A 27,914-nucleotide genomic window follows, 5' to 3' on the forward strand; every position below is an offset into this window, starting at 1 on the left:
GGAAGGGACGCAAGCCAGGCTGGGCAGAGACATGCCAAGGCACTTCGAAAACACCAGTTGCTTCCACAGGAATTTGTGTCTGTGTGTGTGTGTGTATTTGAGACAGGGTCTCACTATGCAGTTCAAGCTGGCCTTGAACTCACTTCGTAGCCTCGGCTAGACTCAAACTCGCAAAGGATCCTCCTGCCTCAGCCTCCCAAGTGCTAGGATTACAGGTGTGAGCTGCCACGCCAGCCCCTATTCCACAAGGGTTTAAATAGAATGGATGCATTATCTTAACTGTTGTTCTATTTGTGTTACGTAGCCTCTGAAACATGACTGTGGTCTCACGAACATTGGAGCCCCCTGTGACAGCTTGCATGTAGCTGTCCCCTCTGAACCTCCAGCATTCCTAGGTGGCTGGGTCTGGGCTGTGTGAACAGGGATCATGCTGGTGATAACTCAGTTAGTCCGCTGATTGGGAATCAGCAGAGTTCTGGGTGTGGCTGAAGCCATTTATTGAAGATAGAGGACCCACCCTGGGTGTGGGTGGCACCAACAGATAGGTTGTCTCCGGCATGAGGCACTGGGAGAAGCAGGCTCCCTGCTGCTGCCGCTGCCTGCCCCGCTGTGATCCCCCCCACCACCACCAGCCGCCGACGGACTGAACCTCTGCGAACTGTAAGCCACATAAACCTCTTCTCCTTTAACTTCGGGTGGCAGGGACTGTGCCCCATCATGAGAAAATAATCATGACACCACCTACCCAGAAGCAAAGACAGATCACAAGACAGGTCCATGCAGCTTCCAGAAGGGCAGGACAGCCTCTGTCGCAGGGAGGCAGGGCTGTTCATTACAGGCGTTAATAAACATCTCTCTTGGTTAGCATCCGAATCTGTTTTACCATAAGGAAATTTTATCCATCAAATCTCAGAGTTTTTGTTGCTGCTGCTTATAGTTTACGAGTTTCCTGTCTTATTTGAAAAGATCACCTTTCAGCAATACAAATATTCTCCGTTGTTCTAGTTCTATCTTTTTGAATTCAAATCAACTTGCTTTGGGGCCCAGGGATCACACCCAGGGCCTCACACAAGCTAGGTGAGTTTTCAAAACTGAGTCAGATCTCTGACTTGTATTAAAACTACATTGCAATCAATTTGAGAGGCATTTGCATATGGCATAGGGTTTGTTATTTGAAAGGGACTTCCAGGTATGCCAGAATTACTTATAAATCAGCTCTTTATAGATAAATCACTGTGTGTGACACAAAACTGAGAAAGAATGAAATGTAGATTTTTCTTGGTGGTCAGGCTACAGTACACCAAGTCTTTTAACCACTCTAAAAATAGTTTGAGAGCTTTCTAGGTCAAAGAGTCTGTGAGGGATATACATATGGGTGAGATGCGCTTTCTTGGTCTTAGAGATTCCTTTTTTCACCTTTGTAATTTGCAAACTCTGCTGCCCATCCATGGGGGCCCCTTCCACCCATTTCTGTGGATGGAACCCCACAGTGCTTCTTCCCAGGCCACCTGTGTGTCCCCCAGCACTCCACACTCCCGATGGAGCACAGTGGTACCTGCCTCCCCTCCACCTGTTACACCACCTCTTTCCTTACATCCTTGCCATCCAGGCTGCTTAGCGAAATCCTTAGGCTGGGTGGCTTATAAACAACAGAAATTTATCTTTACTTTAGGGCCTGGAAATCCAAGGTCAAGGTGCCAGCACATTTGTTGCCTGCGAGGATCCACATTTTGGTTCACAGGGGACTGATATCATGGAAGGGATGGATCGTCTCTCTAGGGTCTCTCATAAGGACACTAATTCCATGGATAAGGGCCCCACCCTCATGACCTCGTCACCTCCCAGAAATCCCACCTCCTAATGCTCTCATGTCTTTTTGATACTCATCAACCTAAGGATTTCAGGGAGACCCAGATGTTCAGTCTTCTCTAAAGTGGAAATAAATCAGTAACAGCAGTGATGTCATGGGATGGCCATGGAACTGAGGAGAAAAGCACCAGGTCCCCATGTGTGTCTCGTGAGCGTGCAGGAGGCTGAAGTGGCTGACAGTAATTCCACTTGTTAGAGGCTGGCTCTGTCCCTGCTGACCCTCAAAATCTTAGGCTCCCCAGTTCCCCAGCCAGCTCTGGGTTCAGAATGGCCAAATGGTTGGTGGCTTTTCTGGGACCTTTGCTTGCCACACATTTCTTCGAAAGGAAAGAAGAGGAGTTGACTTAGATCTCGACGCAGAGCCCCAGGAGTGAAACTCAGTTCTCTGCAGGATTTCTGTGTGCTGGCCGGCACCGGCGGTCCTGCTGAAGAGGCTTCAATATTTTTATTTTTATTTCAATACCAGGAGATGGGACTTGTTCTTGAAGAGGGAAGCCAGGCTCAGAGAGGTTCAGAAACTTGTCCAGTTCAGTCTCAACAGCCAGAAGCAGCCAGGTTGGGTTTAAGCCCAGCCCCGGGGCCCTGTGGCTCGACAAGTGGGGTGTCCCTTGAAATGTGTCCCCGGGAGCTGGGACCAGAGGTCCTAACCGTGGCTTCCTCACTGTGCTGGGTTGCAGTCCTGCGGGAGAGGAGGCGTGGTGTGCTCAGTGTGTGAAGCCCCGTTTCACCACCCTAACAGGACAGGGAGGGACCTCGGCCTCCTCCTCTGGATGCCCCAAGACACTTCCCAGAGGGACACATCTCTCCTAGGGTCTTTGCCTTCCTCTCGGGCTGAAGTCCACGTTATCTTAGAAATCCTCGTAGCCAATTGACCGCACTTTCCTCTTCCCTTTCTATTGATCAGGAGGGCCACTCACTCCCCAGCAACTGAAACATTAGATGTGTCTTTGGCTTCGGGACACCGCCCTAGACAGTTCTGGCCGTGAGCCCAGGGCGTGATGGGGGCGGGCAGAGGACGCCGCTCAGTGACTCAGAGGCGGGGCATCGGCATCATTAGCCGCAATGATTTACGATGACTTGTGCTTTTCTTTTTTCTTTTGTGATAAAGACCAGGAAGAATTCCGGCAGCACTGCAGGAAGTGAAACCAGGGGAATTTTATTTTATTTCTGTAATTTATCGTTTGATTGAGAGCCTGTCTCACTCTCTCCTGCTCTTTCTGTGTCCCATTCTTCCCTGCTGATGAACAGGACACCACTAAGCATATTAAACTATTTGCTCAAGGTTGCAAAATGCAGCCCTTAGTTTACACAGAACTCTTAGGCTGGCCAAGGCCAGGCAATAAGGGAGTAATTAAAACAAGAGATGTCAGTCAGGGTAAACTGAGGCATGTTTAAGACCACCAAGTCAGGCGAAGCTGAAGACATAAGCACAGTTTATTGGAGTCTGGGTACAGGTGAGCCAAAGCAATCAGACCACTGGCCACTAGCAGGGCTGGGGGAGGACTCATAGGGGTGTTTGGATAAGGGTGGGGTACACAGGGAGGAGTGGGGAGTTTTAGTCTAGGTGTGGGGCGCTGGGAGGGTGCGTGACCTGTGTGTCTCGAAGGTGTGGCTGTTCTGGGCACTACTCGCTGGCCTCCCTCTGTGAACCCTGATTTCTCATGATTTCTGTGTCTCTGCCACTGTGCCCTCGGCCCTGCCCGAGGAGTGGGGGCCTGGCGATATCCCCAACACCACCCAGATGTGGGGTGAAGGAACCTTAATCCCTGAGTGATCAGATTTAGCTCTTTCTGCTGATGGGTAAATTCAAGACCGACTAGTCAAAGGCAAGGTGCTGTCCTGAGACCCAGGCCCTGGCTCCTCTTAGCTCCAAGCCCTGTCCCAGACTGGGCACTCAACCAAGCAGGTGGGGGCGGGGAAAGTCCCCTGCCTGCCAAGATCTCCCTCTCCCCCTCCCCCATCACATTTACCGAGGGCCTTGGGCTGTTAAGTTACTTAGCAAACCATTCTCAGGGAAAAGAGTTGGTTGCCGAGATGATATGTTGTTAGTTGTTTTGCATCAGAAAGGAGGCTAGACATGGACCAATATCATTTTGAGCTAAGAGAAAATGGGTGAAATTTTTCTATTCCTTTGCCTTAATGTGGGTTCCAAGTTTTTATGATAAGCCTTTCTCTCTCCTGCTTCTTCCCTCTCTCTCATTCCTCTACCCAGCCATCTCTCCATCCTTAGATTGACTGCAGTGGACTCCGTGGTTCTTGGATACTGAGTCTGTATAACGTCCTGACTGTAAGAGTTAAGAGCATGTGTACAGGGTTCCGCGGCCCCTCTCGGTGTGCTCCGGGCTGGAGTGTAAAATCAGTGTCAAACTCTGCCGCACACCTTTTGCCCACAAACTCATATCAAATTGTCTTCTAGAAAAAGAAGTGAATTTATGGAACAAGATAACTAGTGTTGTTGTCAGGGGTTGCGAGGAGAACAATTACATACAGGACACAGAATTTATAATATTTTATGATGGTCACCCAGGGTTAAATACAAGAAAGTGCAGGAAATCTGTCCACACACTAAAGGTCTAGAAAACCTAGCCCAGGGCCTGGATCCTATGGCAATGTCCTGCAGGAGTTCAGCTGAAGACCTAGAGTCCACGACAGTGCCTCCCACAAATCCAACTGAGGGCTCAGAACCCTTGATAGCGACTCACGCCAGTCTGTTTCACAGATCTGCGCTGGGAAGGGCCCACGGTCAGTGGTAGAAGCTGGAAAGTCTGTGCCAGCGGGGTGAAGGGGCTGTGCCGTAGGCTGAGGATTCTATGCTGGAGCCAATGCTCAAAATAAGGACCAGGACTCCCCCCAAAAAGTACTGCAGTCATCCTCAGCGACAAGGTCCCAAGCTCCCCCCCCCAATAATGGCTAAGTTCATATCAGGGAAGCCAGCGTGACGAGCTCCTCCAGCAGCTCCACACAATAACACTCAGGAGGACCCACAATGCCCCACTCTTCCTCTCGAGTCTCCTTTTATGCCACCAATTTCCCTTAGGTGGGCCATCCACGCTCAGCACCATACCAGTTAAACTCAGCTGTTCTTCAGGTGAGCACGAGTTTTAATCCATAACAACTAATAAGTATAATTTTACTTTATAAGAAAAGTCACATTTCGAAGCAAAGGAAACATTTTGGGCCAGGCGTGGTGACGTGCCTGTAATCCCAGCCCTTGGGAGGCTGAGGCAGGAGGATCATTATGAGTTGGAGACCAGCCTGGGTGTTATGGATTAAGAACGGGTGGTCAACTTAATGCCAGCTGGATTACATCAGCATGGCATTGAGTAAAGATGCTCCATCTGAGGAAAGTTGCCAGAATAAATAGGTGACAAAAAAGGGAGGTGTTGAGGGTTGAGGCGTTAAGGAGGCATTGTGGGTTCTCCTATGAGTTGCTGTCTGAGCTGTTGGTTCTCCTGGAGAAGCCTTGGTCCTCACATCGAGCATTGCTTCCTGGCTCTGGAGGGGAAGACATGTGCTGCTTGGTCTCCAGGATGAACTTGTCATGTTGCTTCTTGGCAAGTACCCGACTGTGCTTGTCGTCAGAGGAGCTCGGGGCCTCCGTGTCGCTGAGGATGGCTGTGGTGCCTTTCAGGATAGCCCTGGTCTTTGTTGTGTGACTTCTCGGCTCCAGTGTAGAACCCTCATCCCACTCGCACAGCTCCTTCATCCTGCTGGCATAGACTTTCTGGCTTCCACCGCTGACCCTTGGGTCTTCCCGGCACAGGTCCGTAAAAGAGACTGGCATGAGTCCTTCTTGTGGGCTCTGGGCCTCCAGTTGGACTCGTGAGAGGCATTGTCCTGAGCTCTAGGTTTTTATCTGGACTCATGTGGGATATTGCCGTGGGGTTTAGGCTCTTGACTAAATTTATGTCTTTGGTGTTGCAGATAGATTTCCTGCATTTTCCTGTGCTAACTCGTGGTGACCATTATAAAAATATTATAAACTCCATGTCCTAATCCTAGTTGTTCTCTGTGTACAACCCCTGACTATAACACTGGGCTACACAGTGAGCTCAAGGCCAGCTTGAACTTCATAGTGAGGCTCTGTGTCAAAAAGACAAAGAAAAAAAAAATAAAGGAAAAAACACAGGACAGGCCACCAGGAGACCCAGCTGGGATCCCAACCTGGACATTTACATCTGTGTCACCATAGACCACCATGCAAATCTGTGAATGGCTCGTGTTTCCCCCAGCTAAATGGGAACCACCAGGCGTCAAGTCCTGTCACCATCTTTGTGCTACCCCAAATTACCAGCATTTGCCTGCTCCCCCCGGGTCCCCTCCGTGACTGAGGAGCTATCCAGGTCCAGCACAGTAACCCAAAAGCAGAACCAAAGTCCTTCCCGAGCTGGGGCACTTTCCTCTCCAGCCTGCACCCCAGCGAAAGCATCTACACACTCCCTGCTCTGCTATCTGTCTTGGGCTGCTCAAACCACCTCTGAAGAATCCACTGTACCCACTCTTTCCAACAGCACCCACAAATGCTTCAGAAGACTTCTTGTGTTTCCCCACCCCAGCTTTTGTTACTTGTTGTAGCTTGGCATAACTGACGCCATCTTGAGCCCTGCATTTCACTAGTGCCTTGTATTTGACCCAGAAGAGTGAAAAATTACTCAGGATATAAGTCCTATGAGAAAGCAGAATGAGCTGCACCCACAAGAGAAAAATTAACCTGCTCAACAAAGAAGCAGGATGCAGGTGTCAACCAAAAATTAATGTAAGACTCTGGCTAAACTGTTTCCAACAGGATGTCTTTTGTGGTTCTCTGTTTAAAAGCTTTGTAATTTTCCAGTTCAGGGCCACTCAGTGAGACTCTGAAATGGGTCCACGTGAAGGGTCGCTGAGCTCAGCTAATTAAATTCCAAATTTATCAATTTGGCTGCTTGGATTCCTGTTCTGTTGTACAGGAACCCACTTTACTACTGACCACCCCTTCTCAAAACGCCTTCTCTGGGCTCCTCTGACATTTTGTTGTTGTTGCTTTGTTTCGTTTTTTTGAGGCAGGATCTCACTGTGCATTTCAGGCTGACTTTGAACTCACTTTGTAGCCCAGGCTGGCCTGGAACTCAGGGTAATCCTCCTGCCTCAGCCTCCCGAGTGCAGGGATTATAGGCATGTGCCACCACAACAGGCTCCTCCTGATCTTGTTTATTAAAACAAAACAGAAAAAAAAGGATAGAAACAATACAGAATTTTTTTTAAATCAGGAAATTAACACTAATTAATATATTGCATATTGTTATCTTAAAAGTAGTTGTTCAGGTTACAAGATTTAGACAAAAAAAAAAAAAAATCAAACTATCAGAGTTTAGTAGTACAGCTATCTATTCTGGGTACACATGTGACCTTTCCCCTGCTTCCTTATCTCCTTTCCCCTAATCAGAGCTTTACTAGAGAAAACAGATATAACACGAGATATACAGAGGTATAAGAAATGACAAGATGGGGGGATTGAGCTCAGCGGCAAAAGCCCCTGCCTTGAAAGCACATGGTCGTGAGTTCAATCCCCGTACTGAAAAAAAAAAAAAATGACAAGATGGGCTCATGCTGGTCAGCCGCAGAGTCGGATGAGGAAGTGTGCAGAGGGCATCTGCATGCCCGAGGCCAAAGCCTTCAATCTAAGGTCTGGAGTTCAGTCTAGTGCCTTGAGAAAGTCCGAACCAGCAGGCCAAGAGGTCTGTGCCCCAAGGCTGAAGAGTCTATGCAGGAGACCGAAGGATCCAAGATAGAAGCCAGAGTCTGCGCTGGAAGCCAGGCGAGGTCATCCAAGCCAAAGGCCAGACCAGAGTTCCTCTGAAGAGTGGAGCTCACTTGCCCTTCCTCTGTTCCTTTTATGCCATCCATTTGCTGAGCCTCCCTAGGATGGGTCTTCCTCGCCCGAGGGTGCAGAATTGCTAAGCCAATTTAATCTTCTAAATGTCTCAAATTGACCCAATCAGCCAACCACTATGCGTATGCTTTTTAGCATTTTCTTTCCCTTTCACTATCACAATATCTATTGTACATTTTGGATCTTTTTACTCTTTCATTTTTTTTTTAGACTAGGGAGACAATACGATAGTTACAAATGTGAGTTTCATTTATTTCACTTAGGAGTATGGTCTCAAATTGCCTCCATTTACCTAGAAAAGCCTCAAGATTATCCTTCTTTATGTCTGAGTAGTACTCCATTGTATAAAAACACCACATCTTTTTTATTCATTCTGTGGTTGATGGGCATTTGGGTTGTTTCCAAGATTTAGCTATTACAAATTGTGCTGCTATAAACATGAGTGCACATATATTGCTGTAGCATGATGTTTTCAATTTTTCTGGGAAGATACCCAGAAGGGGAATAGCTAGATTGAGTGGGACTTCCAATCCCAGTTTTTCCTGATTTCCACAGTGGTTGCACCAGTCTGCCCTCCCACCAACAGTGGAGAAGGGTTCCTTGTCTCCCATAGCACCACCAGTGTTTGTTATTGGTTGATTTCTTGATCTTGGCCATTCTTTCTGGGGTGAGATGGAATCTCAGTATTGTTTTAATTTGCATCTCTCGAATGAACATTCGAAAACATTTTTTTCATACATTCATTTGCCATTTGTATTTCATCTCAGAAGTGCATATTCATCTCAGATGCCCATTTTTGGATTTGGATTTGGACTTTGGGTCTTTGAATTGGGGGGCCTGATGCCTTTCAGTTCTTTATGTGTTCTAGATATGTCCTCCTGACTTTTAAAACTTTTTCCCAGATCCTTTTGGGAGAAGCCCTGGAGCTCTCTTCCTCCATCGTCCTCCCAGCAGGCTCACCTACAGTTCTGAGTGAGGTCCTTTTCTTTCCCTTCCATCCTGCCTGGCTCCTCCTCCTCAGCCCTGCGCTCAGCCCCCCACCCTGCACCCCGCATTGTGTGCAGTGCCTCCCCAGGCTTCTCCACTCGCACTCCCAGTCCTCTCGGACTCAGTACCCCAGCCTCCTCATGCTCTGCGCACCTCGGCACAGTGCCAGGCACTGCCGCCCCTCCCCTGAAGTCCTACCCACTCTTCCATCCGCATCCAGTGAGTCTCAGGTTCCCATCACCTCATGGACCGCCTGCAGCTGCGTAGTCCCATCGTGGGACCCACGAGGCTTCCAAGCACAGAGGGTACAGCCTGGCTCTGTGCTCGCCGCTCTGTGGCCTCAGGAGAGTGTTTCAGATTTTCTCTACCTCGGGTATAAAATGAGAGCAGGCACTGGGGTGCAGGGAGTGCTCAGGTCAGGGTCACTCTCCTGGTGCTCTGTGCTTCACGTGAGCCAGCCCAGGCGCTCCCTGCTGTCTGTCTGTCTGTCTTACACCAGTCCTTACGCCCGCCGGCAAACCAGTGGCCAGGTCCAAGGCTCGCATCACATCCTTGTGATCAGGAAGAGCAAAGCTCACATACCTTAGTTTACAGAGGTTTTCACAAACTCGCCACCTGTTCATGTCTTCAGCTGCCTTACCTCCTCTTGTCCCAGTGTGAACCCGCAGCCTGCTCCCTGCCCTCCTCTCCCTGCAGAGCCTTCCACAGCCACCACTCTGCCCAGAGGATGCTTTCTCCTGTCCAGGCAAGGGCCCTGGCCAGCGACTCTTTTCCCCAGGAACACTCCTGACCTCCCTCTCTCTCATCCTTCTGGTGTCAAGGGACACAGGGGACAGACGGCCTTCTCATTTGACTCATGGGCGCCCTGCCTGGTGCCCAGCCTGGGGAGAACATGGGGAGCAGGCCCCACAGCGCTGCTGTGTTTCTTTGATAATGGGATCACAATGTTTTTTGTCACGGTCACTTGGACAGCAGGAGCAGGTGCAGCGCACAAGTCTTCTGGCAGACAGGAGCAGACAGCTGTGTCTCCTGGTCCGGGGTTGCCTAGTGCTCACAGAGGCCTGGGCTGCAGAGGGAAGCAGTGTGGACGGTCCCTAGAGATGTGACCCGAGTAGCAGAAGCAGGTGGTCAGGTCCCGACGTGGCTCTCTACACTCCCATGCTCATCCCCAGTCAAGTAAGTAACTGAGGCAAGGACTGAGTTCCTCTCCTGAGTGGTATCTTCATTGATAGGTGGTCATGTTATCCGCTGAAGTTTAACTTTCAAAGTTGGGCCATAAGTAATTTAATTGACTTATTGAAAAATTAACTACTGGGGGCTGGGGATTTAGCTCAGTGACATAAGCGCCTGCCTTGCAAGCAGGCGGTCGTGAGTTTGATCCCCAGTACCGATAAAAACGAAAAAGACCAAAAAAAAAGAAAGAAAAGAAAAAGAAAAATTAACTAGTGATTGATAATGTTCCTAACTAGCTCAGTTCCTTTTGAATGGGGAGCAGAGAAAGGACAAGCACAGTTTTCTTTCTTTCCTTCTTTCTTTCTGTACCAGGAATCAAACTCAAACCTTGCGCTTACCAGGCAGGCACTGTGCCACTGAGCTATATCTGGCTCCCCCACTGCTTTCAAGAGCTACAGGGACATTGCTGCCATGTTGGAAGCCCACGTGGACATTTTAACGGCCCCAGAGAGGTATCATCGGAAATGCCCACTCACTGTGAACACGGAGAGCTCTCCTAGCTTTGGTGAGATGCCCTGTGATGGGAACTGCAGGACTCCAGGGCTAGAAATCTGGGCCGGCCTGAGGCTGACCTTGAAAGAGAACATGCCTAAAATGGACCCAAGACATGGAACTCAGACCCCGATCCACCAGCTGGCAGAATCATCGTCCTTCCTCCAACCCGAATACCTCTGTGAGACAGTCTCCCCTGCATTTTCCTGAGTATTTCAGAGCCTGCTCAGATGCTGTGCACCAGCCCCCGTTTCTCCGCAGTTGCGCTGATCTCTGTGAGCTTTTTGCTTAGATGTTCGCTGGAAGGCTGCCCACGAGATTGTTACCCATGCCTCCAAAAGGGACATGAATTTAAGCCGGACGGGAAAGTCCCTGGAGGCTCACCATGCTCCCTGCTCTTCCTTTGATCCAGTCTCTGACCCTTCCTTGGGCCCAGAAGGAAGAAACCTTCACCTTCCCTTGTTAGCACCCACGCAGGCATGGAGCTGCCTCCTGAGGATGGTGCCCAGCCAGACAGGACCTCCCCATTCCAGGGCAGGACCTGGCCTGGTCCTTTGTGACTCCCAAGCAGCTGGAAAGTATTCCAAAAACCGAAGGCAAAATCTGAAACCTGTGCTGGAATACTGCTTCTCCTTTAGACATAAAACGGCTGGCGGTTTTGACATGGTGTTTTTCCCAGCTCCCAGCAGGCAAACCTCCAGAATGATTGGGTCTTTGTGTGCACACCCTTGATTAGGGGGAGGTGGAGGCAGCCAGCAGAAGCCCCTGTGAGCAGGGCTGAGAATGTCCCCTGCACAGAGCTGGACTCCAGGGAGGAGAAGTCAGCCTAAGGCCATGGCAGGCAGGGGCGGAGGTGGGAATTCTGGGTTCAGTGCCTCTGATATATTGCACTTGGGACCAGTGGGCAATGGCTGTAAACAGTAGTAGCAGCGGCGACACGCAAACACCTGCCCCCAAGAGCAAGTGATTTTTGTTTGAGAGTCCGGGGATGCGTTACACCCAGTTGAACAGCCTGGACATGAAGGTTCCTTTCAGAGCTATAAAACCCTACATCTCGGTGTAGGAGTGACAGAGAAAAGGGAAAAGGCCCAGAGATGAGCAGAGGAAGCCAGAAAGGAGGAAAAAGGTGCGAATGGGACAGTGGGGAACAGGCTTGCAAGCCCTGTGTTAGTCAGGGTTCCCTAAAGGAACAGAGCCTACAGAATAACTGTGCCCACCAGCTTCCGGGTGGCTCCTGATGCAGTCAAGCTGATGATGACAATCATCTCAGCTCTACTGTTGCAAACAGAAGTGGGTGCTCCTTGAATAGCAATGGAGCTGGAAAGGGGGTGTGTGCTGGGGGGGGTGTCTTAGAGGGCAAAGCCACTGAAATTGAAGCAGGAGTCTCTGTCTGATTGCCAGCACCCAGCCCCCCATCTGAGCAGCACTTAGGTACTCTGCACCTTGGAGACTTCGCCAAGCCCCAAATTTCAGCCTGGGACCTTGGAGAGAATGACAAAGGAGCTCCAGGGAGGGAGGTTTTGGTTGCCTAAAAGTCCTCCAGCTGGTTGCTCCCGGTGGGTCTTCCAGGTGAGTCTTCCAGGTGGGTCCTCCAGGTGCTTCCAGTCAAAGACTCCAGGAAGAATCTCTCTGTTCCCAGGAGCAGCAGGAAGGCAGAGAGGTCTGGAATAGGCAGGTAACTCAGAATTAAAATAATGACACCTGGTTGGTGTTACAGGGTGTAGACAGAAAAGGTAGGGTCACATCACCCAAGAAACCACCTGTCATGATAAGGTGACTGACAAGGGGGAAGAAAATTCACAGTGGAGGTCAGGGATTAGCTCAGCAGCTGCTGTAACTGTGAGCCAGCCCTAGCCTCTCCTTTTTAAACCACGGCAGCAAGGCATTCGTCTCGGAGATGAGGAAAGAGACTAAGACACCTACTAACCACTCTTCTGTCTCTTTTCCTCTATGAATCGGATCACTCTGGATACTTTTTTTAGGGTTGCAGTCACACGGTTGTTTACTTTGTGACTGTTATTTCATTTAGCTTGATTCACCCAGGTGGCAGTGTGTGTTGGAGCTTTTCTGTTTTTAGAGCTCAGTATCTCACTGTAGGTATTAGCCAGGCTTTATCCATTCTTCTTTTAGTGACTTGTAATTCTGTGTGTCTGGGTGTAGTGCTGGGGATTGAAGCCAGGGCTTCGTGCATACTAGGGAAGGTCTGTTCTGTTGAGCTACATCACTGTAATAACTCGGACCCCGGTATAAAATCCCAGGAAGCAAGAGACTGAAATTTGGGAAGCAAAGGCTTTATTTCCAGGCCTGGTGATGAGTCTCCGGGAGCCAATTTGGAGACTACGTGCCAGAGACTGAAGGGAGGACTTTAAAAAGAGGCTGGAGGAAAAGGGGGGTGAGAAACAAAGAAACCTGCAGAGCCATCAAACTTGTTGACCCGAATCTGGAAACTGTATAGCTGTCCACTTAGCTCTGACAACCTCGGGAGCCTTTGAGTTACTCTCATCCTGCAGATAACAATTATCTGCAATAACATTTGGAGAAGAAAGGAGAAATCTAATTATCTCAGGACAGCTCGTTAACACTAACAGGTGGGAAGGGGTCGAAAGTTACAAGAAGCTGAAACTTAAGCCTTCATAAGGATTTGGAACTTAACCCTTTTGGTGCATTAGGGTTAAGCCACAACATTTTCCTGTAATTTCTCTGAAGCTAAGGCACATTTTATGACAGACCACCACCGGGTCAGGAAGAGGCCACCAGAAACCCAAAATCTTTATGGCCTAGCCTAGATAGACAGGTAAGGGGAGAGGGAGGCAATAAGGCGCCATACAGAACAGAAAATGGCGGTTATGTTTTTCTTTCTTTCTGGGGAGGGGGATCAAGGTCAGGTAAAGGATTATGCTAATAAGCAAATCTCCCTGCACACAAGCAAGTTACTTCAAACAAGTGTAAATTAGAGGGCCATCCTAGTTTTCTTTAGCTCTTTAGTGGAGAATAGAGGTGCCTAACAGTGATTAACAACCCTTGTTAGCTTGTTTTAGCACAACTTCTGTTATGTAGAGGGAAATAATGGTTAACATATCAATTAGGTAAGGTTTTACAATTCTTTACAGAGGAGAGCATTGCTTAACAAATCAATTAGGTCATCAAAAGGGAAAAGGAAAACATGCATAAGCCGTGTTTCAGGTTTTGTTATAATACACATATAACGAAGCTATTTTCTTAGAGTACAACAATCACAATTCGTTTTTTTTTTTTTTTTTTTTTTTTTTTTGATGGGGTCGCGCCACGCAGTTCAGACTGAACTTGAGCTCACTTTGTAGCCCAGGCTGGTCTCGAACTCCCAAAGATCCTCCTGCCTCAGCCTCCCGAGTGCTGGGATTACAGGCCATTCATTTCCATTGCCAAGACATAAATATCATCAGTTCTTCCAAATGAATGTCAAGGTCCTGGCCTCGCCATGAGACTGGTCACACAGTGGATGGGCTGCCACTGACCTGAACAGAGCTGCTTGATTTCCAGACATTTAATTCACTTGAGTTAAAGCAAAACTACAAGCTTAGGAAATGTGGACCCAGGGATCTTCAACTGCCTGAGAATAACCTTGCAAATACTAACATGAGAGAGGGAGCGGGGTAATAAACCTGGGGAGGCAGAGAAGCACAAATTAAACATTCTGAGTGGCCGGAAGGCTTTGTGTCCGGCTTGGGTGAGAGGCTTTGTTCATCCTTAGAGGTTTAGAAGTCAACGATCCCTCTCACCACAACCAGCGCAGCACTGAGCTAAGTCGCCAGCCCTTGTCATCTCCTCTTTGAGCTGCATGGGTCTTAGGAGAAGGGTGTCACCCTGTGGTCTTCTCCCAGCCTCCCTGTGGCCTGTTCCCCTGCCCCTTCTGCCTGTTTCCACCACTGGAACATCCATCGGATGTTTGTTTTTCTTTTCTTTTTAATAAAATAGTCTGATTTTAAAAGAAATTTAGGAGTATTTTCTGCTGCCTGGAGAACCCCCAGCCTCTAAGTAGCAAGTGCAGTTAAGATCAAACTAAGACAAAATGCTCAGTACACGGGGAAGGGAATTCCTGCTACATTGAAAAATAAAATCTAGTTGAATAGAAAACTTTATTAAAAAACTCAGGTGCCATTTTGTTTGGAGAGATCTCTCTGTCTTAGAAAGTGGATGGTATTAAGAAAGTCATTAATTTGTTAGAAATTTCCTACTGCCTTTGAACAGGGGTGTGTGATTTCTCAAAAGATGTAAAAACAAAACAAAACAAAACAAAAAAAAAAAACATGAGAGGCTGGGGGTTTAGCTCAGCGGGACAAATGCCTGCTTGGCAAGTACAAGGTCATGAGTTCAATCCCTGCTACCAACAACCACAACAACAAAAGATGTGAAAACAATCCAGGCAGCCTATTTTTGCAGTTTCTTATTCTCTAATAATCACTTACGAGTTGTCTAATACAGGGCAGAGCCCCTTACCCTATACTAATGACATTTTGGGCTGATCACATCTTTTTTGGGGGGTCTGTCTGCAAATGGCAAGATGCTTGCCAGCATCCTTGGCTCTCACCCACTCCAAAATTTTGACCAAAAATGTCTGCAGATGCCGCCCCATGTTACCCCTCGTGGAGATGAGCAGATCCACAGGACGTGCCTGTTTGGCTGTGCTGTTGGTTATTAACCTAGGACGCAGACATTGTTCTGTAGACGCATGAGTAGTGTCTGCCCTGCAGGAGAGAATATCTCCCTCCCCCCGCCCCCCGCAGAAGTGGACTGTGGCATCCTACGGGAGCAAGGATAGCGAACCTTCCAGAGCCGAACACCCAAACTGCAACCCAAAGCCACTTATGGATCACAAAGTGCCAGCACCACGCTGAAACTGAACACTGAGGTTGTAGTTTAGAATAAACAACTCACGCAGTAACAGCTTTTGTCTTAAGAGAAAACTCCAATCTTTCAGCTTTCAGTGACACAAAGGGCTTTTTATTGAAAGGTAAAAGTTTGCATTTGGTGGGCTTTTGCACAACTCATGTGATCTTTTTTTTGGGGGGGGGTAACCTAGACTCGAACACAGGGCCTCAGGCTCGCCAGGCAGGCTCAGCTAAATCCCCGGTAATGTGATCTTTGCTGCTGTGTGGATCCTGATAATTGCCAGACCTTGGCGAGGAGCCTGGGCTCATGTGCTGACAGACAGGGGTTCTCTCCAATGCCGCAGGGCCTGAATCAATTTTCCATCCAGCCTGGGAACTCAGAAATGTCCGCTGGTCCTGGTTTCTCACAGGTTCTTTGGACCAGCCTTGCCTCTGTACTGCCTCTTTAATTCATCAGCGAGCAGAGAGAGCTCTGGACATGTTCAAGGTGTATTTGTGAAGAGAGTCACGCTTTTAACATGTGGGAAAAGTTACATGAGTTTTACAGGAGCGACTCTGGCATGATTTAAGGGTCACCAGTGTGGCCTTGGGGTCTGAGGCTCCTGCTGGCAGCGTTGTGCCTCCCAAGTGTCCCCAGAACTGCTGTGGTGGTGGTGTCACATTCTCCAGTCTCTCCCTGCCCTTCCTGTTATTCGAGGAACCCTTTTTCTCTTCCCGTCTGTCTTTGCCACTTTATTCTACCCCTGGTTAGCTCCACCTCTATCCAGGGCCCAAACACCAGAGCCCGGGGAGACCTGGGTGGAGAGAGCTGGTCTTTGCAGGCTGAGGGTCCCCATGTCTGCCGACTCAGGAAAGGGATCAGAAAGGCCAAATGCCGCCAGGAGCCCCCCGAAAGGCAGGCGAGTGCTCTCAGAGATTTTCAGAATCAGCCTGGACGTGCCCTAGATGGTCCCTCAAACGCGGGCTTTGGGTACAAAGCCTGAATTGTGCCTGGTTTGCTGCTCACTGCCACGGCCAAACACAGAGCAGAAAGTGTTTCTCCTGCTCTCCTGGGCAGTGCACGTGGCTCTGTCTGCAGCCCCGGGGCTGGGCTCCCCCCACCCCTGACAGGTTGTCTTTGCTCCACATGGCTAGTGGATCAGTGCGCAAGAAGAGGCTTTATTTCTGTGTGACTGCGCAGACCACAGTAAACACTGGACCTGCTTTTTTGGGGAGGGGAACAGGAACTTGATTAGAACCCACAAGAGTATCTTATTTAAATAGCATCTGTGGTGCTGTTTAAATATGGTCAACATTAGAAGTTTCCTAATAGAGGTAATAAAATCCTGGGTATTACACCAAGACAGACTGACTTGTTTGCTTTCTACTTTACGATTTGGATAATCATCTCAGCCACAAAATCACTGGCTGTGTGTGATTTTCAAGGTAGAAGATCCAAAGCTTTATTTCAAAGCTCTTGCTGTTTGAGTCTAGCATAATCATTGTCTTTCTTACTTCATTCAAGATGTCAAGATATATTCTAAAATGGATCTGGAGTAGAAGAAAAAAATCATAAAAACTGTCAGAATAAAATGTGTGCATAAGCCTTGTGTGGTGGCACACACCTGTAATCTCAGCAGTCGGGAGGCTGAGGCAGGAAATCTTTGAGAGTTGGAGGCCAAACTAGCAAGCAAGCCCAGTCTGGGAACCAGTGCCATGCCCCAACAGGCTGGCAAACAAGAAGTACCAATCTCACTCCACCATGCCACCTGCCCCTGCTGTGCGTGACCAGCTGATCTGGAGAAACACAAGCTGTGATGATAGCTATCAGGTGAAATGCAATTGGACGCCTGTGGTGCTTTGGTGTTCCAGGAACATTGCAGGTCTAAGGCCAGTGGTCTGATCATGGGTTCAGAGGACAGCAGTATGCAGGGTGGCTTCTGGGGGATCTCCTTCTGAGGGCTACAGCCATTGTTGATTCCCTACGGTCTTGTTTTGAAGTCCTATATTGTTTCCATTGTTTTGTTGGGTTGGGTTTTATTCTCTTTTGTTTTGTTTGATTATGTTATATCCTATGGCAGGAGCAGCTGTTTTGAAGGCAGCAAGATATATTACGGTAGCAATTTTGATTTTACTATAGGCTTGAAATCTTTTATTGCATTCATTGTTTTGTTTTTATTGCTTCTATTTTACTCTGTTCTGTTCGATTTTTGTCCAGAGGTAGCTGCAGCTATTCTGAAGACATCAAAAGGCATTATTGTTGATTTTGTAATGTTTTGAAGTCCTGCATCTCTTACACTGGTTTGATTTATTCTGTTTTATCCTCTTTAAAATTAAAAAACAGAGAGCGAGTTGGAGGCCAGCCTGGGCTACAAAGCGAGCCCCAGGTCAGCCTGAACTGCATGGGGAGACCCTGTCTCAAAAAAAAAAAAAAAAAGAAAGAAAGAAAGAAAGAAATGTGGGTGGCGTTTTGCGTGACTGCGGAGCACTATCCGAAGCGCGGAAGGAAAGCATTAATAAGAGGAAGCATAAATAAATTTGAAAGTATGCTGTGCTCACCGGGGCCCAGCTCTTGCCCCGAAGTTCTCTGCAGTGGCGCGGGAGCCGAGCTCCGAGGGTGCAGAGCGGACGCGGACGCCTCCTCCCCGGGGCTCCCTCCGGCCGAGCCCGGTTTCCTAGCAACCGAGGGACCCGGAGAGAAGCTGCAAACCGCGCTCGGTGCGCGCCGTGCGCGCCGCTCCCGCCAAGGCGTCCGGGGGACCCTCGGCCCGGAGGTCGGACGGCTGAAGGGGAGAGGTCGGGGAGGCTCCCGGGGACGGGGTGTGCCGGACGGGCCCCCCGGCAGGGTCCTGGAGAGCAGAGGCTTCCTCGGTGCCCGCAGGGAAGGGTGGCGTCGGGGCCTGGAAGGCTTTGGTGTTTTTTGTTTTTGCTTTTGAAAGACCCAGCAAATTAGAACTGCTCTCTTTTTCCTTCCACCAGTAAGACAAAGATCAGCCCTGTTCACATGGGTATGCACAAGAGGTAAAACAAGAAATCACAGTCAGCTTCCACAATTGAGACAGTACAGTTCTGGTTTGTACTTCCTACGGGAGAAAAAAATGTTTTTGGAGACAAGCTGGCCTGGAACACACTATGTAGCGCAGGTGATCCTCCTGCCCCAGCCGCCTGAGGGCTGGCTTTGCAGAAGTGTGTCGCTACGCCCCGCTGAAGGTAATTTTAACATAAGCTTTATAAAATGATACGTAACAAAGCCGATGAAACAAAAGAGGCAATTGAAAGCCAGCGGAAATCATACAGCGCTGGGGCCCTACTCTGCTCAATTCTTCCTGAAGTGTATTTCCAAGTAAGAAAAAAAAGAGGGCGTTGTGGTGTGGGCCAGAGCTGGCGGCTTAGCAGGAAGAGGATTTAGTCCTCCGTTCCTTAAGCTGCAGGCTGTAGGCTGGCTTGTCTTTACTCCTCTAAAACAGGTTTTTCCCCTTTTAAAATATTTATGATTCTGAATGTCTCCACAGTAGGAAATGGCTTCTGAATGAATCAGAATTTGTGAATTACTGCTTATGTCACAGACCCGAAAGTCTGACCCAAGAAACTATTTGTTGTATAGACGAGAAGCAGAAGTAGCCAGTCCAGCGGTCATGGCGCAGGGATATTACTATCTTCCAGGCGTAACATTGCCTCCTGGGCCCTAGGCAGCTGCTGGAGTGCCAACCATTTCACCCATATTTATGACCATGACGAAGGAAGGAAAGAATGGCTTCATTTTTCTCTTTTATGAAGTCTCCCTTAAAGCTGTTACAATCATAGTCGTATTATTACTTTATGGTTTTTACATAGCCAAATCTCTTCTGTTTATAACTTTATGATCTGGGTATGACATTAAATAGACCTTTTCAACTCAGGGGGTCTAAAAACTGTATTCCTTTTTCTGGAAATTTTAGGGTTAGCTTTTCTTTTCAGATTTAAATTGAAAATGTGTTTGTGTGTATGGTGTGAGGTAGGGATCCAGGCTTCCGGTTTCAAATGGCAGAGCTAAAGGGACATTGCTTCCTGTAGCCTCTTGTCAAGACCCTTACATAGAGGGACAGCGCAGGAGGCACTGGACGTACTACTCTGACTCTTTGGTTTTCTAGGTTTCCTGAAGATCCATTCTCTCTCTCTCTCTTGTATTTGTAACCATTTTCTTCTCCGTTTCCCCCTGTGCTTCTCTTAGATCCTATGCATACCCTTTGCACTTGCAAATACTTTTCCCATAAAGGCTATGAATTCCCTGAGAGCAGGGGCCTCCGCAGCTCTGTAACTCTCACACTCACAGGGCAGAGGCTTCCTCCTAGATGAGTGGATGGATGAATGAACCGTGGCCCACGGCGATTTTTTTTATCACTTCCGCTCTGAAAGTTGCTTCCTAGTGATGCAATAGGAAGCAACTTAATCTCACTGCTTTTAGAAATTCGTTTACTTTTTATTAGCACATGTTTGCCATACGTAATGGTCCCATTCATCTTGGGGAGTGTGAACCTATACATCCTGTCTTAATTCTTTTTTATTCTCAGCCTCTCCCTTTTCTTCCATCCTCCTTCCCCTCCCCACTTATAAAAGCTGTTTCTTATTCCTTCAATTCTCTCTTTCTAAAACCCTTTTTCCCTCCTGCCACCCCGTTTTCCTTCCCATTTGAACAAGTTCTTTCTACTGCGAATATCTACCCACCATTTTGTCCCTTATTTATCCTTTGCGTTTCTCACAGGAGAGAAACAATGTGCTATCTAAACTTGTGTTTCTGATATAGTTTACTTAAGATTATGGTTTCAAGATGCATTTATTTTCCTAAAAATGCTTCACATTTATCATCCTTCTTTATGGCAGAGTGGTAGTTGTACAGAGACACTATTTTTTTTATTCATTCATGTGTTGATGGGCACATGGGCTGTTTTCAAGATTTAGCTATTATAAACTGTTCTGCTATAAACATGAGTATGCGTGTATCAGTGGGGTATGATGACTGTGACCCTTTGGGGAGGTGGAAGAGCTGGGTCAAATGGAACCTCTAGTTTTAGTTTTATGAAGAATCTCCATATTGTATTCCATGGTTCTTCCAGTCTACACTCCCAGCAGCAATGGAGAAGGGTTCTTTCTTCCCCAAGTCCGCATCGGCATTTGTTATTGGTTGATTTGATAATAGTCATTCTTTTTGACGTGAGATAGAATCTGTGTTGCTTTACTTTTTTTGGTCTGTTTTTCTTTTTTTGTCTTTTTCCTTTTTATTGGTACTAGGGATCAAACTCACGACTGCCTGCTTTCAAGGCAGGCGCTTATGCCGCTGAGCTAAACCCCCAGCCCCTTTTGGTCTGTTTTTGAGGCAGGCTTTCACTATGCTGTTTGGGCTGGCCTTGAACTCACTGTATAGCCCAGGCTGTCCTCAGACTCACAATGATCCTCCTGCCTCAGCCTCCCAAATACTGGGATTACAGGTGTGCACCGCCATGCCCAGTTAATTTGCATTTCTTGAACGACCAATGATGTTGAATATTTTTTCATGTATTTGTCTGCTGTTTAACACACCTCCAAACTCTATCTCCTATACCATACTTTACAGAATGTTTGTTCCATAAAACTGATCCCTCTGGGCTGGGGATTTAGCTCAGCGGCATAAAGCACCTGCCTTGCAAGCAGGCAGTCGTGAGTTTGATCCCCGGTACCAATAAAAAGGAAAAAGAGAGAGAAAAAAAACTGATCCCTTTAATACTGCTTGCCTTTCAGCTAGCATCAGCTCTGCAGATCACATTTTTTTGTGTACAGTTTGCTTTTAGGGAGTGTTCATCAGTTTGTTGACTCCAGGAAGCACATTTCCAAGACTCCCGTATTTAGGGGCCCCTGGGTGGTGGGCTGGGCTGGGGCTATGCCTGCTCACTTAGGAAAGCTCAAGGTGAATCTGCTTCCAGCAGGGTCTTGAGCTGGCTGCTGTGGGTAGGGAAAGTGGGCTGAGACCTGCTTTCTGTTCCCTAGGGAGCTGGGGACACTACAGTGAGGACCGGTCAGTTTGGGTGAGCTCAAGGGGGAGGGGCGGAGGGAAGGGAGGTAGGTCATGGCCCTGTCTGGCCCTCAACTGTGGTGCGCAGGGGCCACGGGCGGCTGAGAGGCAGGCAGCCCCACCTGCACAGGATGGGGCGCACACCCATGGGGCCGAGGAAGGAAATGAGCCTGCTCTCCATGCAGTTTGACATGTGAGTGGTCTTGGAAAGCAGAAAGAGTGTCACCTGGGAAGATCAATTTTCCTTCATGAATTTCCTGCACATGCATTGAAAGAGGTGCTTACTGATTTCTGTGAATTTCCGGCTTGGTGTTGTTTACTGTTTTCCATTTATTTTTCTTAGCACCTGTTTACAGCAGATGGTGTGTACGTCCCTGTGTGACACACCTACTTAATACATCTCAGTTTCTTTTTCCACCCCTTACCTCCTTCCTCTCCCCCTGGCGCTTGGTTCCTTTCCCAGTGGAGAAAAACCCTTCTCCCTACTTCCAATGATCTAGTTTTTATTTCACTATTTATAATTTGTGTTTCTTAGATAAGAGAAGCCACAGGACATTTAAGCTTTGAGACCATTATGGTCTCAAGGTGCAACTTTTTTCCTACAATTGACTCAGGCTAATCTTTCTTTTATGGAGTGCTACTCCCTTGTGTATAGCTGCCACATTTTCTTTATCCATTTATCTACTGATGGACATATAGGCTGTTTGCAAGATGTAGGTAATGTGAATTGTGCTGCTGAAAGTGTGGGTATGCACATTTCACTGTGACATGATGTATAACTCTTTGGGGAAGATACCTAGAGGGCAACAGCTGCGTCAAGTGGAATGTCTAGCCTCGGTCTCGGTCTCTTTTATCCCAGGCCAAGTGTCGAACTCTGGGTGCAGACAGTGGGTGGAGATCTCAGGAGGGCCACAGTGTACTGTTTCAGTCAACTGCCACTCTCCCATGCACCTCATTTACCACTTCTCCGGGACCAGAGATAATAGATAAACCCCTCTCCATCCAGAGTCCCTCCCTGTCTCAGTCCCATTTTTCTGTTCTCACTTCCTGCCTCTGTGAATTGCATTCTTTTCTCTAAAGGTCACAGGATGACCCCGTTAGTCACAGCCCTTGATGCCCAAGGCCAACACCCCACAAGTGGCCTTTTTTTTTTTGTTGGGTAAAGCCTTGGAATTCTGATGATACCTATGATTGTAAGTGCTAGGAGGAAACAGATTGTCAGTGGCCTTGGAGCTGACACATGGCACAGTTAAATGCTACCCTGATAAACAAATAAAAGATATGGCAGCCAATTTCAGTTTTAAAATGGTTAGATCCCTGATGGTTGGACCCTTCTCTGAGCCTGTTTTTGGGGCTGCAGAGTCCCCTGACGCTCCACTGAGGCACACACTAAACCCCACTGGCTTCTCCCAAGTGCTCTTTGAAGACTCTGGCTTAGTTTTCCTCTTCTTCACAACTGACACTTGTACCCTTCAAAGCTATTTCTCCAGTAGACAGGCTAAACTCATAATTAGAAAAGGATTTAAGAGTCTTGGTGGGAAGAGTCTGCTCTTTCAAAATCAGCATCAAAGCAGTCGTCATTGAGAGAAAACTCCTTTACATGTACTAGTCTCTGGTTTAATGTTGGTTTTGCTTTGGATATTTGAGGGAGGCGAATGACACCATCTTTTTAGCATGCGGACATCTAAATATCTTTATGTTTTTGGCTTCTGGAAAAATTCCCCCAGGGTCATCTGGCTCTGTCTTTGGCCCTCAGCAGGGGCAGGGAACCCTAAGGCAGGGCCTCATGCTCCAGATCTGGGTTTCTGCCCCATCACTTGGGGAGTGGATCCCGCTGGCCACCTGTGTTTGCCTGCCTCCGCACACTGCGTGGGGCTTTCTGGGTTCCTTTCCAGACGTTCTCTTTTCCTCCTCCTCCATGAATTACTGGGAGGCTGTGGAGTGGGCCCAGTGGAAGCAGAGGTGCTGATGACCTTCCGTGGCTCTCTTGTCTGAGAGCGCTGGGGACAGTGCAGACAATTCCCTCATCAAGAGGGCAACGCTGTCTGATCTCCATCATTGCCTTCTGTCCTCAGATGAGGCCTGCCACCCCATACCCAATTTAATGATGCTGGAGCAGGCGCAGGAAGAAGTCTGTCAGGCCAGAGGCGGGACTTCCGGTCGCCCTCACCACCTACTTTCGGCTTCCTTGACACCCATTTCCGGGTCCTGCGTGGCCATGTCAACGGCTGCCTGCCTCACCGGAGCCGTTTACGGTGGACACAGTGACATCTGGCAGACTGCAGTATCTTGGCCTGGGGGCCCGTCTGCGAGGCCTGGCCTCTTCCTAGAGGTCCAGTTTCATTTTGGGGGGACCCCTCTACAAAGATGTTAAGTTAGGTCACTTCCGGGCCCATCCTTAGCTCCTTTAGCTGCCTGGTGGCTGTTCCAGGGCGCGAGTCGCCTGCCCCTCTTTCCCTCACTTTGTATCCAGCTTAGTGCTCTGCAGGACGCTGCTGTCCTCGCTGGCTGCAATGCATCAGCATTTCTCCGGAAAAAGCCCTCTAACTCCCCAGATCATTGAGGTCCTCTTTCCTCCCTCTCGAAAGACCTGGCCTGTCCAGCCCCAGCCTCTGCTGGCCCGGAAGGACTCCTCCTCCTTCACCCCTGCGCTGCTCTCCCTTGGGGCTGACCCCCAGCCTCACACAGGCTAAGCAAACTCTCTACCACTGGATTGCATCCTCAGCCCCTACGGGAGTTTTAGCAATTTTTTGGGAAGCAATTTCCTTTGAAGAGTGAACTCTGAGTTTCCTTTTGTTTTTTCCCTGCAACAACAAAAAATATCCGGAGGGCATTTTTAGTTCCTCCTCTTTGCATTGTTGGAGCAGCCTGAGAAGTGACACTTACTCTGGAACAAATGGGGCAGGGCACGCCTGGGCGTTTCTGTGGTTCCCTGTTGAGTGGAGAGGGCAGGACTCCTACACACTTGTTCCGGGACCATGGGTGTGCACTGGCGGTGCTGGCTGAAGCGTTGGCCCACCTTCAGATGCCCAATGGCCTTACCCCTTTGTGGCTCTCCGCCCTCTGCCTCTGGCCTGTGAACTGCTCCTGGGTGATATGTCTGAGCTCGATCCCTTATCTGAGAGCAGGAAGCCCAAAGGTGACCCAGCTCCCTGCTGTGCTCTACCTTACAGAGATTAAGGGGGCCCCCGAATGTGTGCCTTGGATGTCTGGCCAATGTCAGGAAACACGTGCTGAAGCTCTAGAAGGAAGAAAGCCGCAGGAGAAAGCCGCTGGAGGAAGGCCGTAGGACAGACACAGTGTTCACGGTGTTCACTTTCCTTCCATGGAACCCAGCTGTCTGCCCTTGGAAACAGAATCACACCCTCCCCTGAGAGCTTCCTGAGGCTGAAAAGCAGCTGTAAAAGGTGAGAATGCTCCTGACTTGTCACTTTTCTTCCTCTTAGATTCCCATGACTGTTATTACTAAAGAAGATACAACTTTATGCGCAGAGATGTAACAAGGAAAAATAGCCTTTGCTACATGCACCTGTGACGTTTGGTTTTTCCCCTTTAATGTCTGGTTTTCTTGGGTGGTACTGAGGACCTCATTGTGTTTAGAAAGTTGGTGTGGTTTCGTACGTGGGTGAAAAGCCTGGGGGAGAGGACAGAGGGAAGCCTTGCATTCGCTTCTCGTGCAAGTGTTCCTCTGTTTAGAAGAAAGACCTAGTAATTCTGTATTTCAGGTTAGTTGTGAAAATTAACTGAACAATGTAAAAAGAAGTATCTCTGACCCACAGAAGGCACTCATGAGATGCTGGACAGTTATTTGTCCCTGTGTAGGTCTATATTTTAAATTTGATGGAGTATGTCAGTGCTTACAGTGCATTTTATGGATAATAACAACTTTGTACTTATTTTTTTTCAGAGCTGGAGAGTGAATCCAGGGTCACATACAAGGTAGGAAATCACTCTCCATTAAGCTACATCCTCAGTCCCTTGTAAAATTTTCTTTTGTGACTAAGTTGCCAAGCCTTGAACTTGAAGCCCTCCAGCCTCAGCTTCCCAACTTGCTGATTTATAGACATGCACCTGGCTTCATTTGTATTTCTTTAAGAATATTTTTTAAAAAAGGTTGCCTAGCCACCACATGTGGCTATTGAATTATAGATGTTGAAAGCTTAGTCTATAAATTGCCAAGTAGAAGCAAGAAATATGTTGCCTTCTTAAAAAAAATTCTTTTTGGAGTATTAGAGGTTGAACCCATAACCTTGTTACATGATAGTCAAAAACTACCGCTGACCATACCCCTAGCCTGTAGTTGGGCTTTTCAAAGAACTTTTAAATTTCTAGAATTGCTGCCGACAGTCTGAATTTCAGGGATGTCCGTCTCCAGACCCACTAGAATTGGAGACTGGAGATGAGAGCTCCGTTCTGGGTGGTAAGGCTTGGAGCAAAAATAAGGAATGCAGGGTGGGGACTTCCCCTAATTGCATCTTGGTGTCACACAAGCTCTCAGCTGCCATGCTGTTTCCTGATGGGGAGGCGGAGTCAGATGCATGCTGTGGGAGGCTGGTCCTAGGGTCAGGTTATAGAGCTCTAACAGGAAGCTAGGTGTGTAGCTCTCCCAGACTGGCCTTTGCTGAGGATGTTTGTTTAAAGAAATGCCTAGTTTGCTGTCAGTGTAGAGTTGAACTTGATGTTCCCATGAGAATGTGTGCATGATTTGCTTGTAACTGAGGTCTTTTGTTCTACCCAAGGAGCCTGTCCTCCTCCTCCTGCTCCCCTGGTGCGCTGGCTGGGAAAATGATCCCATGGAAGAGACTCTGCTGGCATTATCACATGTGGATCCTGGGCTGTTACATGGTGCTGGCCCTTGTGGCTTTGAAAGTGACTCTCCGGCTGAAGTGTGACTTCGAGCACCTGTATTTGGACTCCAAGGAGTTTCCCGCTCAGTACTGTAGGAATATCTTGTACAGATCCCTGATGCTGCCAGCCCAGAGGTTCATCAACTGTTCGGGGGTCAGCAGAGGGGACCACGAAGCAGTGATCCAGGCTGTGCTGAATAACCTGGAGGTCAAGAAAAAGCGGAAGCCTTTCTCTGAGGTGGACTACATCTCTATGACTCGAGACTGCGAGAAATTCAAAGCCCAGCGGAGGTTCGTGCAGGTGGCCCTGAGCAAAGAGGAGTCAGACTTCCCCATCGCGTACTCTATGGTGGTTCATGAGAAAATCGAGAACTTTGAGAGGCTGCTGCGAGCTGTGTACATGCCACAGAATGTGTACTGTATCCACGTGGACAAGAAATCTCCAGAAATGTTCCAAGAGGCAGTCAGGGCGATCGCTTCCTGCTTCCCAAATGTCTTCATAGCCAGCAAGCTGGTTCCCGTGGTTTACGCCTCCTGGTCCAGGGTGCAGGCTGACCTGAACTGCATGGAGGACTTGCTCCGGAGCCCAGTGCGGTGGACCTACTTGCTGAATACCTGTGGGACAGACTTTCCCATAAAGACCAACGCTGAGATGGTCCGGGCCCTGAGGATGTTGAACGGGAAGAACAGCATGGAGTCAGAAATCCCCAGCGAGTACAAAAAAACCCGATGGAAATATCACTACGTGGTGAAGGACAAGTTGTACATAACCAGCAAGAAGAAGGAGCCTCCCCCTTACAACGTAACCATGTTCACCGGCAATGCCTACATTGTGGCTTCTCGGGACTTCGTCCATCACGTCCTAAATAACCCTAAATCCCAGCAGCTGATCGAATGGGTGAAAGACACCTACAGTCCTGACGAACATCTCTGGGCCACCCTCCAGCGGGCCCCCTGGATGCCCGGTTCTTCGCCCTTGCATGCCAAGTATGACATCTCGGACATGACCGCCATTGCCAGGCTGGTCAAGTGGCAGCAACATGAGGGTGACATCAGCCAGGGGGCACCTTATGGACCTTGCTCTGGGGTCCACCGGCGGGCCATCTGCATTTATGGGGCCGGGGACCTGCACTGGATGCTGCAGAATCACCATCTGTTGGCCAACAAGTTTGACCCAAAGGTGGATGATAATGTTCTTCAGTGCCTGGAAGAGTACCTGCGTCACAAGGCCATTTATGGGGTTGGGCTGTGAGGCGCAGGCTCGTGCAGACACGTAGAGCCCACTGGGACATGTGGGTGGGCACCCCTGGGACAGCGGCTGCAGCTGCAGAGTGGGTGAGTGGTCACCTGCCCGCACTCCTGTTGCCCGGCAGCGGCTGGCCAGTGTCCTTGCCCTCTAACTCTGCCCTCCATTGACTCTCTTGGTGACAGTGAGGACAGTTGCCACCTGGGAGTAGGAGGAGCAGAGGACTCTGGACGTCAGCTGAGAGCCTGGCCTGAGGTTTCCAGCTGCCAATTCTGGACTTAGTGCTGAGGAGGGGCAGGTTTTAAAGGAAATCAAATGCCTTTCCTTTTCCACTGTTAACCCAAAATAAAGTGCTCCTGTTCAGAACCTCACCTCTGTGTCCCCTCTGATGAGCCAGGAACAGTATGAACACATACAGTGTGTGAGACCTTTCTTCTCACTCTTGGTAACATTTAAAATCTCCGCTGACTGATAAGAGAGTTTCTACTCTCCGAAGTGC

At 48.6% G+C, this 27,914-nt stretch overlaps 1 protein-coding gene across 2 annotated transcripts; it reads left to right on the top strand.

Moving 5' to 3' along the window:
- The first annotated feature begins 517 nt into the window (after nucleotides 1-517).
- Nucleotides 518-27,786, top strand: Gcnt3 (glucosaminyl (N-acetyl) transferase 3, mucin type). 2 transcript variants are annotated; one of them, XM_063243519.1, is made up of 4 exons: nucleotides 518-660; nucleotides 24,496-24,729; nucleotides 25,230-25,261; nucleotides 26,062-27,786. In XM_063243519.1, the coding sequence occupies exon 4, from the start codon at nucleotides 26,108-26,110 to the stop codon at nucleotides 27,419-27,421; it is 1,314 nt and encodes a 437-aa protein (XP_063099589.1). In that variant the 5' UTR covers nucleotides 518-660; nucleotides 24,496-24,729; nucleotides 25,230-25,261; nucleotides 26,062-26,107; the 3' UTR covers nucleotides 27,422-27,786. The 2 variants fall into 2 exon arrangements, with proteins under 2 accessions (XP_063099589.1, XP_003463558.2); XM_003463510.5 differs by lacking the exon at nucleotides 518-660 and having other exon boundaries at nucleotides 24,303-24,729.
- The last annotated feature ends 128 nt before the right edge of the window (nucleotides 27,787-27,914 follow it).

Source organism: Cavia porcellus, unplaced genomic scaffold, assembly GCF_034190915.1.
Source record: "Cavia porcellus strain 051 isolate PalLab524CR breed Dunkin Hartley unplaced genomic scaffold, mCavPor4.1 scaffold_38, whole genome shotgun sequence".
NCBI lineage: Eukaryota > Metazoa > Chordata > Mammalia > Rodentia > Caviidae > Cavia > Cavia porcellus.

Coding starts and splice junctions, on each gene's coding strand:
- Gcnt3 (XM_063243519.1), top strand. CDS start 26,108: ATGATCCCATGGAAGAGACTCTGCTGGCATTATCACATGTGGATCCTG.